The sequence below is a fragment of the Rhipicephalus sanguineus genome, chromosome 1 (assembly GCF_013339695.2).
Source record: "Rhipicephalus sanguineus isolate Rsan-2018 chromosome 1, BIME_Rsan_1.4, whole genome shotgun sequence".
NCBI lineage: Eukaryota > Metazoa > Arthropoda > Arachnida > Ixodida > Ixodidae > Rhipicephalus > Rhipicephalus sanguineus.
The window spans coordinates 15714834-15737059 of NC_051176.1; the positions used below are offsets into that span (position 1 = coordinate 15714834).

At 48.2% G+C, this 22226-nt stretch overlaps 1 protein-coding gene across 8 annotated transcripts in view; it reads right to left on the reverse strand.

Annotated features, from left to right (window-relative positions):
* The window catches only part of LOC119389576 (mitoguardin), a 500148-nt gene that overhangs the window by 421840 nt on the left and 56082 nt on the right, over window positions 1-22226 (reverse strand). For 7 of the 8 annotated variants that reach the window (XM_049413597.1, XM_037656926.2, XM_037656941.2 and 4 more), the window contains one exon: window positions 11540-11680. The exons of the other annotated variant lie outside the window; for it this stretch is intronic. In XM_049413597.1, coding sequence (XP_049269554.1) covers window positions 11540-11680 — 141 coding nt within the window. The remainder of the gene's footprint in view (window positions 1-11539; window positions 11681-22226) is intronic. 8 annotated transcript variants of the gene reach the window in all.

Below are 22226 nucleotides of genomic sequence, written 5' to 3' on the forward strand. Positions count from 1 at the left end.
CGCAGCACAACATTCCTGAACATGACAGCTTGCAGATTAAAGCACTCGCTGCAAATGTACAAAATGGACGAAATGCTGCAAATGGACGAAATGGTCCAGTGAGGAGACATACGTCTCCTCACTGGACCGATCACCTCCGCAGCCAATGCTTCGACATAAGCCCAGTGGCCAACCAGTGAGTGACCTGCAGAAACATCTCAGCGAGCACCTGCGGGCATTATACAACTCAACACACGGGAGTCATAAGCCAGTGAATGCTGACCCCACCGGTCAGCCGAGCCAAAGTGAGGAGAGCAGCATTTGGCAGGTGACCAGGCTGGCCATAGACAAAGCAATGACTCGTATTAGTACACACACTAGAGCACTGCACGGGCCGGATTTTACGGCCCGGGACCGGCCCGGGCCCGCTTTATGATGCCCGAGCCCAGCCCGGGCCCGTGGTTCCAAGCGCGTGCCCAGCCCGGGCCCGGGCGTACATGACCGAACCCAGCCCGAGCCCGGGCCCGGCCCGGGCCCGGGCGTACTTGACCGTACCCAGCCCGAGCCCGGCCCGGGCCCGTCGTTCCACGCCCGGGCCCGGCCTGGGCCCGGCGTTCATTACTAAACTAATCCAGGGCGCGCTTGTTCATGACCAGGTCCGACCCGGGCCCGCTAGAGGATATTAGTTGTTGATGATGATTATTAATGATGCCGTGCACTTTGTAGCGGGCGATCAGACGGAAAATTTGGTGTGTACATGCATCGAAATGTTGCTTTGCCCGCGGTGGTAGCTCAGCGCTTAAGCTGTTTCGCTGTTAAGTCCTAGGACACGGGTGCGATTCCCGCGGCCACGGCGGCCGCAATTTGATGGGGGCGAAATGCAAGAACACCCGTGTATATACTTACCTTTAGGTGCACGTTAGAGAACTCGAGGTGGTCGAAATTGATCCGGTGCCACTACGACGTGCCTCGTAATCATATCGTGGTTTTGGTACGTAATACCAAGGAATATAAATGAAATGTACCGTATGTGTCAAACTCGAATAAAAGACCGAAACCTTTATTCCTCCCATGAGAACAACCGTGATCTGGCCCATTGTTAGTGCTGTTAAGATATATATATATATATATATATATATATATATATATACGTGATCTGGTGTGTTTATAAGGAAACCCACCACGATGTACTTGTTATTTTGACAAAGTCTGGTCCCGCAGATGAAACGTTAGTGAAAATATACAGTGCCAATCTATATCTATACTGGTGAAAAAAAATAGCAGTTCAACTGTTTTTGTATTTTTATTGCTAAGCTTTACTAAGAGCCAGCTCTTTGCACGTGTCACTTCAGCTTGGCACAGTATACCTTAGACCATGCAGCGCATAACGTTCGCGTGTGCTCGAAAGCCCGACTTACGCCTTTTAATGAGCGGGTCCAAGTCCGGCCCGGCCTGCAGTCTCAAGCCCGGGCCCGGCCCGGGCCCGCACTTTCAAGCCCGAGCCCAGCCCGGGCCCACTGGAAAACGCTTCGGATGGCCCGGCCCGGCCCGTGCAGTGCTCTAACACACACAGCACAAGGGCTCGATGGCATCCCCACCGGCCTCATGAAGTGCTCTGCTCGGGATGCACTGCTCGGGAACACCTCGCTGGCATCTTCTCGGGAATTCTTGACAGCGACACGGTTCCAGCACATTGGCTTTGTGGCAGAGTAATGCTCCTGTGCAAGGGAGGTGGGGGATGGGGGGCTTCCTTCGTGACTACTGTCCACTAACAGTAACAAGTGTTCTCTATCAACTGTTTGCTCAAATTGTGAAGAACTGGATGAGTGAATGGGCGGAGCATGAGGGAGTCCTTACGGAGCTACAAAATGGGTTCCGACCCAACAGGCATCTGGAAAACAACCTCTTCGCGCTCATGCAGCTGAATGAGATAGTACAAAAGGAGTCGGGTGGCCTTGTTGCATGCTTTCTTAATGTTGCAAAGGCATACGACAGCGTGCCACAGGACCTCCTACTCCAACGCTTGACAGGTCTGGGAATGCCACGGGTGTGGACGGACCTCCTACGCCGGCTATACAAAGAGAATATGGTAGTTACGAAGTTCTGTGGAGTCACGACAGAACCAGTGGCGGACAAGTGTGTTCTAAAGCAGGGGTGCCCTCTTTCCCCCCTGTTGTACATGCTGTATGCGTCCGGGCAGGAGAGATGTATTATAGAATGTGGCAAAGACTTCGCACTCAATCATTAGCTGGAGGGATTGCCAATCACATGGACACTGCCCAGGCTTGCGTTTGCAGATGACATTCTCCTCATAGCAGAGCGACACGAGAACCTGCAGCATCTGATCAGACACTGGGTCTCACCTGTCAGGCCTAGGCCTCAGGTTCATTGCCAAAAAATCGGCGGTCCTCCAGTTCACAGGATCAGAGCCCAATGTGCTGGTGTTGCTTCCTTGAGGCACACAAATCCCATGGACGAATGAATACTAATATTGTTGTGTTGTGCGACGTCTGGTGTCATGTCAACACAACAGCTTGTGCTGTGTTTCCTGGTAGTACTGCAGGATGGAGCCAGGTCTCCGCTGGTGTTCGCTTTTTTTAATCTGTAGCCAACCTGGCGTGGCCACCTAAGTCATGTGACCCGTGTCACGCCGGCCAATCACCCCTTCCCCCCTTCCTTTAAAATGTCGTGCAATAAACGTTGAGAGGACACTCTCTCCAGTCTCGCCCGAACGCTCCATGTCAATCTCGTTACCCCGCACGCCTCCCGGTGCAAGGCCTCTCTGTCGGCCGCCCGCGAGCTATGCCGCGCTCCTGCTTATACAACACATGGAGGCGATATACAACACATGGGCGTCATTTTCACCACAGCCTCAAAAAAGTCACAGTTTTGCCGCAACAGCGAAGCAATGAATGTGATAGCAACAAAATGGAATGTAACGCGAAGAACGGAAAGCAGCTCGAAATTGCCAGCGCGTCGCTCGAGCTCAAAGGACGCACGAAAAGAACGAACAGGTACATACAGGATGAGCGCGAACTAACTGTCACAGTTGTTACTTATTTCTGTTTGAACAGCGCGCTCCTTTTGCAAACGCAGCCGCTGCAGCGAGCGAAGTAACCTTCTTATTCATTCTAAAAAGACGGGGCGTGCAAACACGGACACAAGAAAAAAGTCAGGACACCACAAACGCGCAGATAAGTTTTCGTGCCTTCTTTCTTTTCAGCCGTTGTGCGTCTCTTCAGTTGTTAGTCGGCGTTTGTGGTGTACTGACTTCTTTCTTGTGTCCGTGTTTGCACGCCCCGTCTTTTTAGAATGAATACTTACCAACTAGCTCAGCTCTCTGTTATTCTGACCTTCGTATGCTCTGTGACATCAGCGCGGACATCACGGGGAAAGCACGAGACATACAACTCCCCCCCCCCCCTCCTCATTCCTCGAGATAAGTGTGTGCAGGCGACCACGCCCTGTAGGGGCGGGGCGACGACCTTTAAAGTGCACTTTGCACCATCTCGCTAGTGACCAAGAAAGCATGCTGAAATAAATGGTGTATATAAATAGCTCGCCGTTAGCAGGGTGAAAGACGTACTTCTCGTGGCGTAGCCGTCTAACGCCGCGCCCTACGGAGCGAGAGGTTGCCCAATCAATTCCTCGCTTCGAAAAAAGTTTTTCTGAATTATTTTTCTTTGTGGCTTTTATATATATATACATACATGTACATATATGGGCCCTGACGGCGTCGACGGACGGCAAAAACCAGCGGACGGCGACGGCAAAAACCAGCCGAGAGTGTCCATTTAATTGCTATCGCAATAAAAGGTTTCAGGCACATGAGGACCACATCTGCCAAGCCTCACGGAGAGCAGCTAATGTACTTTGTAGGAGAAGCCTGTGGGGCTGCGACAGGTACATGCTGGTTCAAAAGCTATGGGTGCACGTACCAGCACTGACCTTCGCGAATGCCGTAATATGTCTGACAGCTGAAACCAGGGCATGGCTGGAACACAACAACAGGAGGTGGGCAGGCTGGCTCTTGGGTGTCACGGATGGGTGGCCGTGGTTTAAATGCACATTAAACCAGCCGAACAATGTCAAAGTTTGCTGAAAATGCACAGACGTCTGTTCCGGCGTTATAAAGCAGCCTTCCCAACGCAGCCGAACTTTTGACAATGTGCCGAGTTCAGTTGAATTCAACCAACCGTGAACAGTAAAACACAAGTGTGAACGTTCAACGACGGGTAGGTCTCACGAACACGCGGAATCAAAACACAAAGTTGTTTCACCTACAACTGTAACTGGACTTTCACTATGCAAGAAGACAGAGAGTAATTGTTACTGTAGTTGCTGCGTGCATGCGCCGTGCTACGTACTGATTCAGGTAGTCGAAACGAACGAAAGCGATGAACTCAGACAGCCAAAACAGAAGGTGAGACAGCGCTGTCAGCTAGGACATACTTAATTCTCTTTACTGCGGTGATCTATGCTTGTCGCATTTATTTCTCTTGACTGACATGCCCAGAACCGATACAGTTTCACACATGAACTGCGTGCCTTGGTATTGTCTGCACTGTTATGGCAGCCCACAACACAGCAATACTTCAAACCTCGCTTCCGCTTCCACGGGGTCGCTTCTGCCAACGCGGAAATGCAGCTTCGCACAGCAAGCTCCTCGGTTCAGCGTGCCAAGCTGTTGGCACGGCTCCCCAGTTCCCCTGGCACCAACTGAGCAGAACACGCGCGCGCATGTTCCCGCTGCTGACAAACAGGCCGAGTCGGCTGCGCCTGCCCCCAGTTTCGCCAGAGCTTCTCTCCAGGAGCAGCAGTGCAGCGGTGTCGTCGCACCGAAACTTGAGCTTCAGTTCCCTATACCGGTTATAATGCGGCACAGATAAGCATAATGACTACGCTTCTCAACAGAGGTACGCCGGCCGAGGAGAAACAGCGACGAAAGTGCTACGAAGGAGGAGGGGCCGCGGAGCGAATTAACAAGCAGCGGAGCATGGAAGGGTTTTCTCGGCGCCGGAAAATCCTTTGCTCCGGCTGCGCATTCCGAGTGCCCGTGTCAAGATCACGGTACCACTGTTCGGCTTTTCAGTTTTTTGTGTGGAAAGTAGTTATGTCATTGCAGAGTGTAGACATCGCATGTGACCTCAATTCCACCATCAATTAAGGCCCTGTCCTGCAAATATAAAGGCGTTGCGACGCGGGCTTTCGCCTTTGCCACCAGCAGGCGGGCTTGCAAGCTTGGCAGGCTTTTCTCCCAACCGCGAACCCAAACTTGGTTTCACGTGTGCTGCCCTTGGTTGAGTTCATGAGTGCAGTCTCTTTTGCACCCGATCTCATGTTGTCTAGGGCAAGCTTCTCGGGGCGGCATGCCAAGTTGCAAACCCGCAGGCTAGGCCTAACGAGCGCTAAATGCGTAACCGCCTCATCTGTAGCAGCCGCGTATGTGCGGTTTGGTGTAGAGTCAACGCAAAGCTTTGCAATGGTTACATTCTGAAAAGGGTGAATGGATGGAAAGAACTTTCTGATTCTGAAAGCAGAGACTCACATCGTCAACAAAAACAAGGGCGTGCATCTGCAACACTCAAGTGGTGGTTCGCGGTCGCCACTGCTTTCGAGACGTCAGACTCTGGAGTTTCACAACACGGGTAGTGCCACCTGTCTGAGCAGTATTAGGTAGTGCAGAGTCCAACTCTCTAGCAAAGTTTGCTGTGGAACCAGGTGCAACTAGTTAGTGCAAAACAACGATTGAGCTAAACATTGCGTGTTTGCACATTTAACACTCAGAAAGAGAGCTATGAATTGCTCTCCGCTAGCCGGACGCGCTACCGAACCGCCATGAGGTGCTTGTTGGATCACTTGCCAGAACGATGGTGAAAGCAAAAGCAGACACAACAGCTCTGCGCGCTAAGAATAAACGCCGCAATCGCCGATACTCATTCTAAAAAGACAGGGCGTGCAAACACGGACACATGAAAGAAGTCAGGACACCACAAACGCCAACTAACAACTGAAGAGACGCACAACGGCTGAAAAGAAAGAAGGCACGAAAACTTATCTGCGCATGCCCATGCAACAGGCAAACCTATCAGAATGAATACTTACCAACTAGCTCAGCTCTCTGTTATTCTACGCCGATACTGTTGCGCTGTGAGTTGCTACGGACGTAAAGGAATGAATAACAATGTTCAGTTACACCGATTTCCTGAGCTGTCGTACGAAGCAAAAAGGCGAGAGCGCTTGATACGGGCCGTTGCGAATGCGTTCGGTAAGCGAACGAGAAAGTGTGATAATGTGGCTCTGCTGTTATTGTTTTGTGTAGCCCTGACGGAGAACTGTGGTAACCTTGACTATGAAGCTCAGCAGAGCCTCTGACGACGTTACACACCGTGTAACAGGAAGTGAGCAGCTAGAGGCAGACTGAAGATGCACGATAAACATCACGCACACCATGACCTCCCATAATCTGAATTGGTCATCACCACACAGCATTGCGCACGTACGTTTTGAAGGCTTAACAAGCAAATAAATGTTTGCACGTGTGTCATACAAGTAAACCACAAAATGTTGGTCGTGACCACCTTCAGGTTTATTTTGCCCGTGGCCTCCGCGGTTGCCGGAGCTAATCTCAGAGGCCACGGTTTTGCCTTTGGTTGTACCCCGCGAAAGTGGACACGCATGTGTCTCCATTTGCAGTATATACGAACGGAAGACAACCGTCAAACAGAACATTCGAGGATACGTAATAAAGCAGTCCAACGCACAGGAAGCGAGAGATGAAGGGATAATGGAAATGAACAAGGCGAAAACCGCTAGAACCATTCGTTCCTCATAAAACGAGCTTTGTACCATTATAAGATACATAGCTAACTAAACTGATCGTGTATGTACTTCACCACTTAGACATTATATATACCCAAATTTAACGCATTTAGGCACTACAGAACGGACGTCGGAAGGCTTGCCCCGAACTCGATGTCGCGTGATGCTTGCTTATACTTACAAGCTGCAGTGCACTGAAATAATTGAAACCTCTTTTTCATTGCACCCGCAGCTCGCTTTGATAAGCTTCATAGTTTTCTGAAGCGTGGATCGGCGCAAGAAGCTTTCCAGGTCCTTGATTTTCAGGAAACCATGGCTCGACACAAACAAAAAAAGGGGGTTCTATTGTGGCCTATGCACATTTGCTTGCGGACGGCTCTCTTTGTACTACCCAGTTAGGGCCAGGGCTGCGATGATGGTGCTGGTGGTGGTGCTTTTCGCAGCGCCTCCTGGGCAGAGTCTGACTTCTAAAACCAAAAGCATGCGTAAATTCAGTTGCCGTTCCGCGGGAAATCCGGCGCATAAATGAGGAGCTCTGAAAAGTTAGTCGGCAACTTTCTGCAACAGCGTTTCTTTTTTCTGCATTCGTTTTGTCGGCACAGCAGGCCCACGAACGTTAACCTTTCAACATTTGCAAATTTAAGGGAATGAGAATTTACACCTTAGTCGCATGACTCGATTCGCAGAATGGCGCGGCTGCCTGTGCGTCACTTGTTGCACATGTACAGTCTTTGAAAAATGGTGTTTTGTTTATAGTGCGCATATTCGCTCCTCTGGCGATTTACTTGATATGAGGTATATATGGTGCAATAGAAAGGTAGTCCAACCAGCACTGCACAATCGCGCACGTTTTCCTTAATCTACACATAGCCACAGCCACTGTAGCACGGTGTGTGCACGTGAGGATGGCGCATGCTAGGGCATTTCGACCTCGAGAGATTAGTTTCATTTTCGAAATATGAAAACACCATGTTTGGCCCAGAATAGTGAAAATGTAGCAGGAGTGATCTTTTGGGGCAGTTTGGCACAGCTATCACACCACTGTATCCAGCAATAGAGATGAGGCGCTTATCAAAAGGCACAGATGATAGTGGCGGACCCCCTAAATTATTACTTCTTTCACTAGAATATTCTCTGAAAAACGGACAACAGCTATTCCATTTGAGGCCATGAGTGAAGGTGGGACACATTTTCATTCTCCTAGGTGAAAGGGCTGAAATGCAAACTCTACAAACAAGCTTCGTGCGTTTTTCCTGTGAAGTCATCGAGCACCTTTCACGTGTATGGGTGGTTAGTGAGCTATAAAAGCCCAAAATATGAATGAGATTAGTCCCAGATTTGGCACCTAAATCAAAAAGCATTACTAACTAAATAAACATTACATTAATAAGGCCAGTGGAGCATGAAGGTGCTCACAATAGGACCAAGATGAGAGCAGACAAAGATGAGTGCCTTCTACTGTCACATTGTTTGCAGCTCTTCCAAGTTACAAAGTCCGCCCAATGAAACAAGCAGTGGCCTACTTCATTCCAAGAGCAATTAATTGAGGAGTGCAGTATCGGGCCACAAGCTTCATTATCTCTTGAATAAACCATGATTAAGGCCATGGTCAGACTTGCTATGCAGAAGACAGTGGCTCAACATTTAACGATTTACTAGGCTTTATGAGGAATTCTTACACATGAGAGAGAAAATTGGGCAAGACAGTGGGCAACCATGTGCATGCAGCAGGGCGCTTTCCTGTCCACTGTTTTCCAGCTGCTAAAATATGGCAGTATTTATGCAAACAGCTATTGAGCCGTGCTTACTCGAGGCAAGCAGAAATAGCGCCTTTCCCTATGCAAGCTCTGTACAAGCCAGTGCTGCTTTTGATAAACATTGGTGTCAGTTGGTTTTTCATGCAAAGGAGTGGTCAGTAAAGTAAAAATGGGTGGTAATTTTATAATTAGCAGCCAGTGATGACCACTGTAGCCCTAACGAGAGCTGTGATACACATACAGCCGGGCCGCTGCACTGCGTGCTAGACCCCTCAATTGCGTCGTACGCTTCGTAATCTGCATGTAGCGAAATACGGCCCATATTTCTTGTGTGAATTCAGGCGATGAGAAATAAGTGGTACTGTCAATGGTGTTTGTTCTTGATGCCCTAAGGCTTAGAAGCGATGAGGCCTAGCATTGCACTTGGGTGGCACTGAGTTGCTTTGTTAGTAGCTGAGGCAGAGAGCAGGGCAGGCTGTTATGGAGAACTTCCTGCTAATGCATATGTTCATTAAAAAAGCGCATTTTCGAACATTCCCCTAGAAGCCGAAAATAGTTACATGCAGCTCATTGCCACATGACCACATCGTCGTAGTAAATTATGTTGTACTTACACAGCCTAGTCATAAATTGCCCCAACATTTGTCTCATATAGCTGATAGTCTGCTAATATATAACCAGGTTCATTAAAAGTGGAACGCATCACGGAAATAACATAGGCCAACAAAAATGACGAAATAAGAATGGTCTGTTACACCCAAAAGTATGTTGTAACGGGCACAGACTGCATACATAAAAAGATGTCAAGAGCTGTCTCAGTATTTCAGTAGCACAGCGCAACACTATTGTGCAGAAGAACAAAGGCCACTTAAGTGTAGAGTTAGGCTGGGACAAAAAACCAACAGCTAAAGAATACTGCAATAATAACAGCATGCATATGATGTAACGTCCCAAAACCACGATTTGAATAATAGCATGTCTAAAAAATGTGTGCCAAATTCATACAAAATAGAAAACCAGATATACAACAGGTCAAAGGGACAATAATTACAAAATATACTATCTAAAACTGAACAGTTAGCTGATGGAACCAACTGGAAAAATTAAGTTCTTTTTACAATTAATTCATATCCACTTAAAGAGTTGGATAATGGAGGCGCTGCTAATTTCTACAGGGACCCTGCAACACTTTTTCAAGATGGTCAGAAAACACCGGTGGTCGAGGCTCCCGAGAACATGTGAGCTAAATATTATAGTGCAGCATGTGGCCTGTAAATTGCAGTTAATTCTCAAAGACAGCTAGAAATCACTCCCTCTTCTCTCGACAAATGATGTCATAAACCTAAATGACTGAGCCATAAACCCAAAGTGAGCATCGTTACCGTGGCCGCCACGATGTGCCCACATGCGCACTCGCAATCACACTGAAAGCCGCGTGTTCGAAGAAAAAAAAGGAAACAAAGTGCTCAAGGTCATGACGCACGCCGGAGAATGGACGTAGCTTCTTGCCCCCTTGTCATCCCCCCTGCGTAGCTTTGAAAGCGCCTAAAGGGACTGACGACCGATGTTTCTCGACCCAGTTCTTTCGGCACAATAGAAAGCTCTTTGAAGTGTTTGTAGCTGCAGCGGTTAATCCCAAAAGCACGTGGTTATTTTATTAGCAGTATTTTTCTATCTGAAAAGCCCCTCAACTTAATGTACACTTCCTCAAGCAACGCTGTGAAGCAATAGCTCTACCGATAGCCCTCCTTGCATTATGCTCAAGGTTTTTCTGTCACAGGAGTGGCTGAAACTGTGGTTAACCACCTTCTTATTGACATTTTCGACCGTTTTGGAATATAAAAAACAGGTGAAATAAGTTTTCTGAACACTCGTCGTCACGTGAGATCTTACCGCCTCGCGAGCTAGGCGCTCGTGGCCTCCGCGATTAGTTCCTGCAACGCGTCACCGGAGGTAATCTCAGAGGCCGCGAGGTGCTCTTCGTACTTTTTCAACACGTCGGCAGGTGCCGCTAGGCCCTCAGCTAGCAACATTCATGCTGCCGCTCATGAGCATCGGGTCATACGTCAAGTGAAGGCGGTGCCACTGTCTTGCTCAGTGCGAACGAATGCATATCTGCCCGTTTTACGTTAGAAAAGATTATAATAAAAAGTGGGCTGTATTCAACGCTAATATAGAGACAACTAATAGCGTACACCAGTAAAAGGTCACGTGATAGGTACATGTGCACATTCACTTTTATGCCGCCAGAGGTGCCAAAAGTGATTTTGAGCGAAGAAATAAAAATATAAATCCGCGTTTAATGAGAAAAACACGGGTCGTTTAGACAATACAATAGAGAATCCTTCTATTAGTGGGGTTATCTCAATTCGTATTCTGAGCGGTTGTCGGTCCCTTTAAAGCGTGCGACAAATCCCTGTAACCCCGCTCGTACTTGACAAATTCTAAAACTTTTTGCGGCAGATGATTAGTGAGGCAATGAACTCCTTTAGTGAAGCCACTCAATGATTACTTGGATAAGTGCTGCAGGGCCCCTTTAAGCCTATTTTCAAAGAGCACCTTCGGCAATGCCCAATGTGGCACTGCATTGCCCTTACATTGCAGGGTAAATAAGTGTCATTGTCAAGTTCTGGCAAGTGCGCCCAATTGATAACGACACCTGCTCATCCTGTCCAGCAATATGAAGAAAGCAATGATGTCACACTGGGTGTTACTGAAGGTCACGGTAACAGCACCCTTTGAAAATTCTGTCATCCTGCGTGAAATAAGGTGGACTTAATCACTCCGTAAATACTAGCAGCATCGCCATTTTGGAAATCCTAAGACAGATTTCAATCTTTCCACATGCTGGCTCGGATGCCGTAACAGCCGCCAAGTGAGCAGTGTTGGAGCCAGTGAGGAAACCGCAAAACGAATGTACAATGATGTTACAGGACAACTCCGTCTCTTTTTTGAGACCCAAAAAATTGAGCAACACTGACCCAAGTTGGCCAGCTGCCGGGGGCCCATCTGTCCCATCGATGCACGGTCCACGGGGCCTTGAAGAGCCCGCAGAGACCCACGGGGGCCACTGATTCGGCGCCCACACCGACACCGACCGCACCATACCACGTTTCCCACGTCTGCACAGAAACAGCCCATTCAATGATATAGAAATAGGGTACAATCAGCACACTAGCATGTACCTGCTGTGTCTGGCTCACGCTAGACAGTATGCAAGTGATTTCAGTAACCTCAACAGTGCCCATAAATAGTAGAAGGCTTCAAATTGTAATTACTTAAACAACAGCCATTCAACGTGATATGTAAAAGCAACAAGACTTTTGTATTCAAACACAGTAGAACCTCGCTGATGCGTTTTTTACGGGACTGTAAAAAGCAACCTAAGAGCAGGGAAATGGAAAAAAATGGGAAATTAGAGTAGTGGCAAGAAGCACACAAACAATTTTATTTCAAACAGGGTGTCTACCGAGTTGAATTTTCTAAATTCCCTGAGTTTTCCAGGTTTTCCCTGAGTGTTTTTGCTAAAATTCCCTGAGTGAAGCAGAACTTTGTTTTATGTCAAGATGGGTAGAGAGCATATCACTCGGTGATGTCACTCTCTAATACGCACGTTAGAAAATAAAAACGACTTAATCCCATTTGAATGGTACATAGAACAGTTAAACCTCAATATAGCGAAGTTGGTAAAAGCGCTAACTCACTTCGTTATATCAAAACTTCGTTAAACTGAAATTCGACCTTTCATGCAAGGCATAGTTATTGAAGGATTAATCTTAAACTGAAAATGCCACAAGAATGCTCGACTAATATGGCAACATGAAAAAACATTTTTTTTATTTTTTGCGTGAAAAAAAATCAATTTTGTTTAGCCTGAGGTGCAGCAATCACAGTTAAATGCCTTGCCGAGTGTCACATGTAAATACGAAACAAATGCGGGCTTAATGCACTGTGGAATTGCGCTTGTTCTGCTGCTGCGGTTTGTTGTCAAATCCTCGCGCGTTGCCCAGAGGAATGCAACGCCTTTGCTACCATGTTGCCCAGCCGAACCATTTGCTCTCCACGAATGCAAAACATCGAAAACCATCCCAAGTTAGAAAAATAGTAAATCCAACAGCAACAAAGAGGAATTTTATATGAATATAGGCTAGCAGCTTGCTCCTTCAGGAAGCGCAGCCGCTGCACTAAGAGAAGTGCCCTATCTATGGCTCAGGGGCGGATTCAGGTACCTAATGGGGGGGGGGGTACAAAGGCTGAAGCCCCCGCTCAGCAGTGCATTTTGGTGGGTCACGCATATTTGCAACAGCCCAGAGGGGATTACGGCAGTGCCTAAGAAGCCTTCGTTGTAAATGTGCATAGGGAAGCAGGAAAAGGTAGAGCGATGGGAGAGGTAGAAAGCAGGGACAAGATTCTCTTTACCCCTTTTGAGCAGTGGCAGGCAAAGCAACCTGAAAAAGGGAGCAATCTCAACAGGCTGCCTGACAAAGGAGGTGGACGACAGGCACTGAAGAGAGGGGGGGGGGGGGGTCGCCGCTACGCTCCCCCCCCCCTGGATCCGCCACTGCTATGGCTTCAACGGAAGTTTTGCAATTAGAGCACAACACCTACAAAGGTACGAGCCGTCTGCTGATCCCCACTAATGATACCGCGGCGCACACGACCACGCCCGCTGGTACAAAGTACGCACTTCCTGTCGGACTCACGCAGCCCTCTCCCCACCTCCTCAACCCGCCGGCTCCTATCTCCATGTGCCCATCGCACGAACGAGACGGTCGGCTCGTTTCATCTCTGCTTAAGCCCCGTTCGTCGGCAGCGCTCGCGCGCTTTCACTCGCACATGGAGCATACGACGCGCGGGGTGGTGTAATCGCGATTTGCACTTGATAAGGAAGATCATGGCGAAGGCAAAAAATTCGCGTCGGAGTGTCTATATAATTGCTATCGCAAAAAAAAAAAGCAATATAGCTGCGGGCTAAGATCGCATGAAAGCACGGCAACAGCCTGAATTACGGCACATCCGATTATGGTGGACACGTTACTGTTTTCCGACAACGCGCGCCGAATCGAGCAAATGGGACCCGTGCTGGTGTCGCGAATTTCGGTCGCCGCTATGCCTTGGTTCTGAAAAGTTTTGTAATTCGGCTTTGTAGCAAACATCCACGTGGTGTGGCTGGTAATTGCGAGCTGCAGCCCCCAAAAATATTGGTCGACTGCCTAAAACTTGTTTCAGCAGTGCCCTCATCGGAAAAAAAGGAAAAAAAGCTTTCACTTGCTGTGAATGGGCCCGTTAGTTACGCTAGCTCTCGCCTCGAAATTTATTCTATTCTTCACGGAGTCCTAAGTGGCATCTTTGAAGCTCAAGATCAGAGCGAGTGAGCTCTCCGATAACAGCCAACAAGCGTCGTCTTTTTTCTCGCCGATCGGGATGGCTTGCCAGATACCAGCCTTGTCGAAGACATCCGCTTCCTGAACGATCGCGATCGCTTGCAAGATAACTCAAGCTCGTTACATCTACTGCTACCGCTTCTACAACTAATCATGCTTGTTACTTGACACGCAGCGATAACAAAAACACCATATCGGGCGCTAACGCACAGCACGCGCGAGAAAGAATACAGAACTACACCGCGTAGTCACAGAACACCCTGACAACATTGCGCGATACGATGTGTCGTGGTTCATGGTTCCCGCATGCCACGCATTAGCCGGATTCTCTCCCACGTCACCCCTCCGAAGGCGATGACAGCATCGAGGTGCGCCACTTCCCCACAGCCGCAGCGGCCGTTTGATTTGAAAAATGCGTTCACAAAATATCGAGCTAGCGCTACCACGACTTTCGTTGCCTTTCAATAAAGTTACCGTGGATTTTCCCTGATGGGAACACAATTTCCCTAAGTATTCCCTGAGAATTTCCAGACTACCCGAAATCCCTGAGAATTCCCGGTTTTCCCGGTCGGTAGACACCCTGTCAAACCTTTCGCTTGAAGAAATCGTGGAGCATTGCCGGCGAATTTTCTCCCGCCCGATCAGGCAACTCTAAAGAACCTGCAGTGTTGTGGCTTTCGGCATTCTCACTACGCGTAAATTTCCGCAACAGATCCGACACTACAGAAACACACGACCAACATGACAGCCCACAAGAGAGAAACAGGAAACGCGAGAAGACCATGAAAAGCATTTCCTACAATAACGATAGTGATGAGTTCACCCCAGCACCCAGTCCACGCAAATGGGACTCCGGGCCGCAAAAACAAATCACGTAAGTCCATTTGTCGAATGCATCAAAACTAATTTTAGCACCCAAACACGTCATCGACGTCACGTTTCGATGAAAAAATAGATTTTGGAAGTTGTGTTTTTGGTGGTGGGGCTTAAAAATGCATCATAAATGTCGTCCTCACCGCTTCTGGCGGCCAATTCGATCGTCAAGCCACCAAGCGGACCAAGCCAAGCTAAGTGAAAAATCAACATGGTCGTCTGGGCCATCTCGGAGGGCCGGTTCTTAAACAGGTGGCAAAACCAAATTTTGAGGGTATAAAAAGCCTGCTGTAGGCTTCCCCTGTATGCAAGGTGACTCCGCACGAAGTGTTGAACACAGCAAACGTTTAGAATATATTTTAATTCGCTTCCAAAGTGTGCCTAGTGCTAGCGCGTCACCGTGTAGAAAGTGGAGCGAAAGTTTTAGTGACATCAGACCCTATTAGAGTGACGTGCAATGAGCGGTAACCCATAGCTAGGGTGCCACAGCTCCGCTGCGCTGGGCAAGCCGAGAGAGCATCTGCGAACATACACTCATATTTTCTCAGCATGTTGCCGAAGTAGACAAACTTGCTCGTACTTTGCAAAGTGCTTCGCATCGTCACGCAAACCTGCAAAGGCGACTTTAGAGAATTTTAGTTTGTTCGAACATTTCTCTGCTTTAGCACACAGGGTTACCGTAGCCGTAAACATGAGACCGGATAGGTGGGGCCACCTGGCGGCGCTAAGATGAACCAGGCAAGCACAGAATTGTTGCAGAAATCTCATGTATTCTACTTCTCTGCTGGTGTAAATTCTCTGCAGTGACGTAGTTCCAAATGTGTTGGCTTTTTAAAAATTTTTTCGCCGTGGTCATTCAGCAAAAAAGAAAGAAATGCACCTATAGTAGTGGTTGCACGAAGCGTCACAAGAGGTCGATACCATTGTCCGGTAACCCAGTACTCCGCAAAGATCTGTGTATACCAGAATTCTGTACATGCTAATATTCTCTATTAGAGAATTTCAGCTAGTTTTGAGGGCATCGGGACGGTTGCTCACATGCATGTGCGAAAGCAGACGATGCAGCACTGCGTGCTTCACAGCTTTGTGGGCCCATGTGTTCGAGCTTCCTACACAATGACGTCACTGTCCAACTCGATGCCCAGAAACCGAAACCGAAAGTAGTTCACATAAAGAAGGCGATATTAAATTATTTAGCTAGAATGCATGAATCTTGGAGCATGTACCATGCTTCCTAGAGCAATAAGGAACGTTTCCAACAGAGAACGTGCAAGCCACAAATTTGATGGCACCACCCCTTTAACGTACAATGCGGGAATGTCCCCGTAGTTTCGACGTAACAGCTGGGTTCCCAATGCATTGGATCCTATGGAAGCTCTGCCGGGGCCAGCCGAAAACGACCTAACAGCCAGGAAAATGCAGGCACCGGGAATGTAACAGCGGGGTTCTACTGTACTATATTTAACATGCACTTGCGGAATAGCATTGGTCACTCGGAAAGCTAGATAATTTCAAGTGTATTCATTTATTCTTAAATAATGCACTCCATAACAGGCTAAAGCAGGAGTGGCAGTAATATCACTTCTATAGCGGACCAAAGATCATTCATGGGCACAGAGCCCATGACTGTTGCTCGCAATTGAGCAGTACATTTGAGTGAAGCTGATTAACCCTTTGAGGGTTTTCGCTGTACCTGTACATCACCTAAAAGGCACCAAAGGGTTTTCGTTGTACATGTACAGCATAGCCTGTATGTTCAAAACGTGAGCTTTTTTCGATCATTTCTCGTGCTTGGCATGTGCTGCCACGCTCCAGGAATACATGGAATTTTTTTCATGCGACGATGACTCTCCATCGTTGTTTCTTTGCTTCGCAAAGCGGCACGCCCGCGGTGCGGTTGGTTTAAAATGTGCGCCTTTTTCGATCATTTCTTTTGCTTGGAACGTGCTGCCATGCTTCGGGAATATGTGAAATCTTTTTCATGCGCCAATGTCGCTCCGTTGTATTTTTTTTTTCATTTTTTGCTTTCCGAAGCGGCGCGGCGGCTTTCACTTGCACATCACAACGCGTGCGCACACGGTGCGGCTGGTTTCGGTTTCGTCCTTTGGGTGGTTATCGCTTCTTGCACCCGCAAAGCTGATGGCTGTCTGGTTTCTAATCTCTCAAAGGGTGACCGCTTGCAACTCCCTCGTTTATTGCTCCCCGGGGCGCGATTTTATCTGTTTCTGTGCGGCGCTAAATTACACAAACAACGCCGCCATGGATGCGTTTCCTGTCTTGGGGAGCACAAACATTTTTAGCAGAAAAGCACTCTGGTGAGCTAATTTTGTATATCTGTGAGCTATGTTTAATACAATGCATAATTTTTATTTATAAAAAATCGTATAAGTGCCTTTTTCTAGGATTTTGCTTGATGTTACTACGAATAAACCATGTGTATGTAACAAAAATGATTTTTTTGTCACTTTACGGTCACGCGAAAAAATTTTAGACAATGTTTTTCTGAAATAGAATCGCCTGAATAATTTATTTCAGCAATAAAAAAATTACACATTTATGGACTGCATTTCGCGAAAAAAATTCGACCCTCAAAGGGTTAAACCGGTAGCTCTTGCAGCGACGCTGGCCCGGGTCTGCTTATCTGTGCAGAAACCCCACTCCTCCTAGTGCCCACTAGGGAGTAGTGGAAGAACGATGACTTAAAAAGCATTCTGCATGTATTGCAATGAGGCCAGAAACTGCTGTCCTCTGTTATTTTCTTTCACGGTGGGATTAGGGCCGTTTTTCAGGGGATTTGCAGCCCTGCCCATACAATTGGGAGGAACATATGTTCGTGTGCCGTGTTGCTAAGATTGAGGAAATTGGGATGCTGAAAAAAGGTTTGCAGGAAACTAACCTCCATGTCATTAGATTTCCTTGCAGGTGACAAGAATCAGCAGATCGTTCCATTGATCCGGCTACTGCTTACGACTAAAGCCATGTTTACGTTCGCCGTTATTAATATATGCGGTACGTGACAGCATCGGCACTCGTCCGAGAACACTCTTTCATGTCATGCCGGATTGAGACAGTTTTCGTGCCATGTGCTTGCAGGCAAAGATGAACCGGCTTCGTGTACAAGCTTCAAAGCTGCATTGTGGCTACACGCAAACGGCTGCACTGCAAAATTACCTTGTTTATTACATTGCGATAACCATTACATGTTGGACAGGTAGCTTGTGAGCATCACTGATTCTCAGCGAACAGACCGCTTGTGCTCGAGGGTGTTGTTTGTAGCTTGTTTTTGATGGTGGAGTTTAACAAGGTAGTGTTAGGAGGGATGCCTTGCGCGCATATTGCTTCACTATGCGTATTTTTCAAGCATTTCAGGTGGTATCACCGCCACATTCAGCGGGGTAGCCCGACTGTCCTGACCTCCCCCTTTTTTTTTACCCCAAGAAGAGGACATCAGGTTCTCCCAAGCAACGTTTCTAGAACTACTTCAGTTTGAAAACTCGGCTCTGTTGCGCGGCTCCGCCGCGAGCGGAGGCGGCGAGTGGCGCTGTAGTCGCATCAGGCTTCAGCGAGGCGCGCCGGTGCGGCCGCTGCTATGGCTGCTACCGTATCGGCGCACCGGATCAGATGAGTCACTGCGTTGTATTGACGAACAGAGATTCCGGATTTTGTAATACGCAGCAAAAGATGTTACACGTGTTACGCGTCCTCAATGCCGACATGTTTTGTGCATGTTTTGTGCCGGGCTGTACAGCGGCAATAGGACAAACAAATGACCGCGGAACTTTTGGGCTCAGCATGATCAGGCGGGATAAAAGGCTGCCAGACAAATCACAAATAATGAACGATTGTGCTGTAGAAGTGCTGCTTGCTGGGTCAGTTCTTCATACTAAACTTCAGAAAACCCGCGAAAACAGATGCAAACATTAAAGGGACCGACAACTGCCCAGAACATGAAATAACATGACTGCACTGATGAAAAGTTTGTCCGTCACATTGACTCAAACCAACCCTGTTTATCTCGTGAGAAGTGGATTTATATTTTTATTTCTTCATTGAAAGTCGCGAAAAATGACCTTTGGCGCCTCTGGCGGCAAAATCATAAACAGTCCGATGAAGCCGGTCACGTGACCGTTGATTGGTGTACGCGTTCGATGGCTTTTCTGTTAGTACTGAAATATTGTTCATTTCTTTATATTAAAAGATATTACTCCATACAAATGTACATATAGGCCTGCGTTAGTTGTATGCAACAAAGTGGCGCTGCCTTCGCTTGGCGTAGGCAGCCTTGACACAGGCGCAGGCAACCTTGGGCGCAGGTGCACACAAGGAGGCATGGAGGAAGGAAAAATAAGGAGAGGCCCTGACGTCACATTCGTGAAGCCTCCACATCGCAAACACCCGCATCGCCTCCTAGCGAAGGAGCCTCGAAACATTTCGCGATTTCCGCCGTGTCGTTTGCAAGCGCATGCGCGATTCGAGCCTTTTTTTTTTTTTTCGCCATGCAAGCGGCGCCGCGGCGCAGTCGATTCACGCCTGCTGCTCCTTGTGTGTGTTCTTTAGGAAAGCTACGCAATGCCCAGCTGTTGCGTATGGTTGCGTATACCCGGTGCAAATCGCGTGCACTGCGGAAAGTACCGGCTGTCACTTTTCACGTGTACGTACACGTTCGCTTCATTGCTGATCACTAATGCATGGTATTTGCATGCGAAGCTCTCGGATGTGCGCTCTGTTGCTTCTTACTCATTGTGTCAACTCAGAACACACGTGAACTTTTGTTTTTGGCGTCTGACGTCCCGTACATAACATGCGCCGAAGGCATCGTACGTTTTTAGAGGCTGTGTCGTTCAACGAAAGGGCAATAAACTTATGTTGTTGTTATCGGACTACGTGATGTACACTGTCAATTTTTATGAAAGGGAACACGCGAACTCGTGGCCTGCGCGCTCCGGCGGCTGCTTGCAGCGCCTTCAAGCGGAAGCGAGAGCAACCACAGCCTCTTTTCGCGTCATCTAGTGGCAAGCAAAACAACCAGTCATGTGTGATATGCAAACGGCTGCAAGATTGCAAGCACCTCCGCCTTCAAGGCGATTAAGCAAGAGACCGGGCCAGCGGCGTGTCGTTTGCTGCTTGTGAATTGTGCTTGACACGCGAGCGCACTCGGAACGGGGAAGCTCTGCTGCTTGGCTTTCACGCGTCACCGCTTCGGCTGATTTAGAACGCTTTAAGCGACAGCAGTGCAGTCAGGTGAACTTTTGTTGGTAGTTTCCCGTTTTGAAATCTCTCATCGAATGCTGTGGAAAACATTCTTCTGTTTGGAATCCCACTTAGCCGAGAACGTAACAGCTGCCAATACAAAAAGCACTTGTATGACCGCGCTGGATGCTTTAAAGTCATGCACAGCGACTGCCGCTGGGGTCATTGATGATAGCGCGAGATGGTGCTGCGTAGCAAAGAGAAGGAGAAACAGTCTCGTGGTGGTTGTGAGGATTTTCATCGATATTTATTAGTAACATCAATGACATGAGTATGAAACGTGAAAAGAAATAATTTAAATGTGTTTATTGAAACGGAAAAAGTACGTCAATTGTCGTTTTGGTTTTGATTCAACAGAAAAAAAAGTACCACATTGCGACACTTCTCAATACTTAGTGGCTTCACCATGTGCGGCCATGACAACCGCCACTCTAGTTAGTAGGGATTCCTATAGAGCGGCCGTTAGGGACGTCTCCCTTCTTAGCTTCTCCCACTCCTCTTTGATGACAGCCCAAGGGTTGTCTGCCGAGAGTCCGTGTAATAAGGCCGGCCCGCCAGCGCGCTTTCCAAATGTCCCCGGGAAACCACCAACATAACGGCAAACTACCTACAAAAGTTCAGTTCACTGCGCCGCTGTCACTTAAAGCGCTTTAAAACAGCCGAAGCGGTAACGCGTGAAAGCCAAACAGCAGAGCTTCCCCGTTTCGAGCGCGCTCGCGTGCCAAGCACAATTCAGAAGCAGCAGACGACATGCCGCCGGCCCGGCCTCTTGCTTAATCGCCTTGAAGGGGGAAGGGGTTGCAATCTTGCAGCCGGTTCCTTGTCACCCATGACTGGTTGTTTTGCTCGCCACTAGATGACGCGAAAAGAGGCTGTGGTTGCTCTCGCTCCCACTTCAAGGCGCTGCAAGCAGCCGCCGGAGCGCGCAGGCCACGAGCTCGCGTGTTCCCTTTCATAAAAATTGACAGTGTATGTATTGTGCGGTGTGCGCTCGCTGCGTGCTTGATGTTGTGTGCGTACTGGAATTACAGACTTTACGTGCACGATCGCGTATACAATACAGCGGTGTCCTCTTTCGACGTGAATTTACGTCAACTATAGGTTGGCATTGCGCCGAATAGCTACTACGCTCACTCCATATACACGAACAAAGAACCGCTAATCCGGCAACAGATCGGGAAATCGGGCTACGAGAAAGGGAAAGCCTAACGCCCAGCAGAACGCGTAAGTCACTGGTAGGCTGAACGTTTTTGATCACGGCACGTACCGGTATTCTGTACTGTTGCACAAAAACGCTCCACGAGGAATTTCAGCACGGAGCAGCGCTCGGGCCTGCCACGCACGAACAGCCTGGTAAACGTCTGCTTGCAACATTTTACTGTGTGCGAACCTCACAATACGCGCTAAGTTTACGCCGGGATTACAAATCTGCGCAGAAGCTAACCGCCGCGGAGAGCACGCCGCGGGGCGTCTGCTGTTTTGTTTGCCCCATAAATCTGACGTCACTTCCGCCACACTTTTCGCAATGCATTGAAATACGATAGGGCCTCTCCTTAGTATTCCTTCCTCCATGCAAGGAGGTTATATACTATTTCTTCTGGAGTGGAGGTGGCGCCCCCGTAAGTGAAGCCGGTCGCCGCCATATTGCAAAAGGAAAAACTCTGAAGCAGACGATGGAGTGCGCTCCGTTGACCCGCCGTCGCAGTTGTCTTTGGGGACGGTGGCATGTTTTTGTAAAGCAGTTAAACATTCTACGAGGCCATGGCGACTTCGTGCGTCGCTTATGGCTGCACAAATCGCAATAAGAAGACGCCTCTTTTCACGTGTAAGTGCCCTCACTTCGTTTGCTGATGATTGTCTGTTTTTCGTGCATGCTGTTAAACTGGAAACAATTTGAAAGGTGCGCATACATGTAATACATGCGTGCAGTTGTAGCGACGAAAATTTTACGCTTTAAATGTTCGCTGACACGACGTTGTACGTGATTTTTAAGTGTATACACGAAGTGGGTGCAGTCTAGCTGGACGTACCGAGCATTATTGGTACGAGTAGGAAGTCTGAACACCCTTAGAATTCCGAGCTTTCTGGTGTTTTCTTGCAAGTCAAGACTGACGGCGTGCATGCATATTTATCCGGTGCATGGATATCGAATTTGATGCAT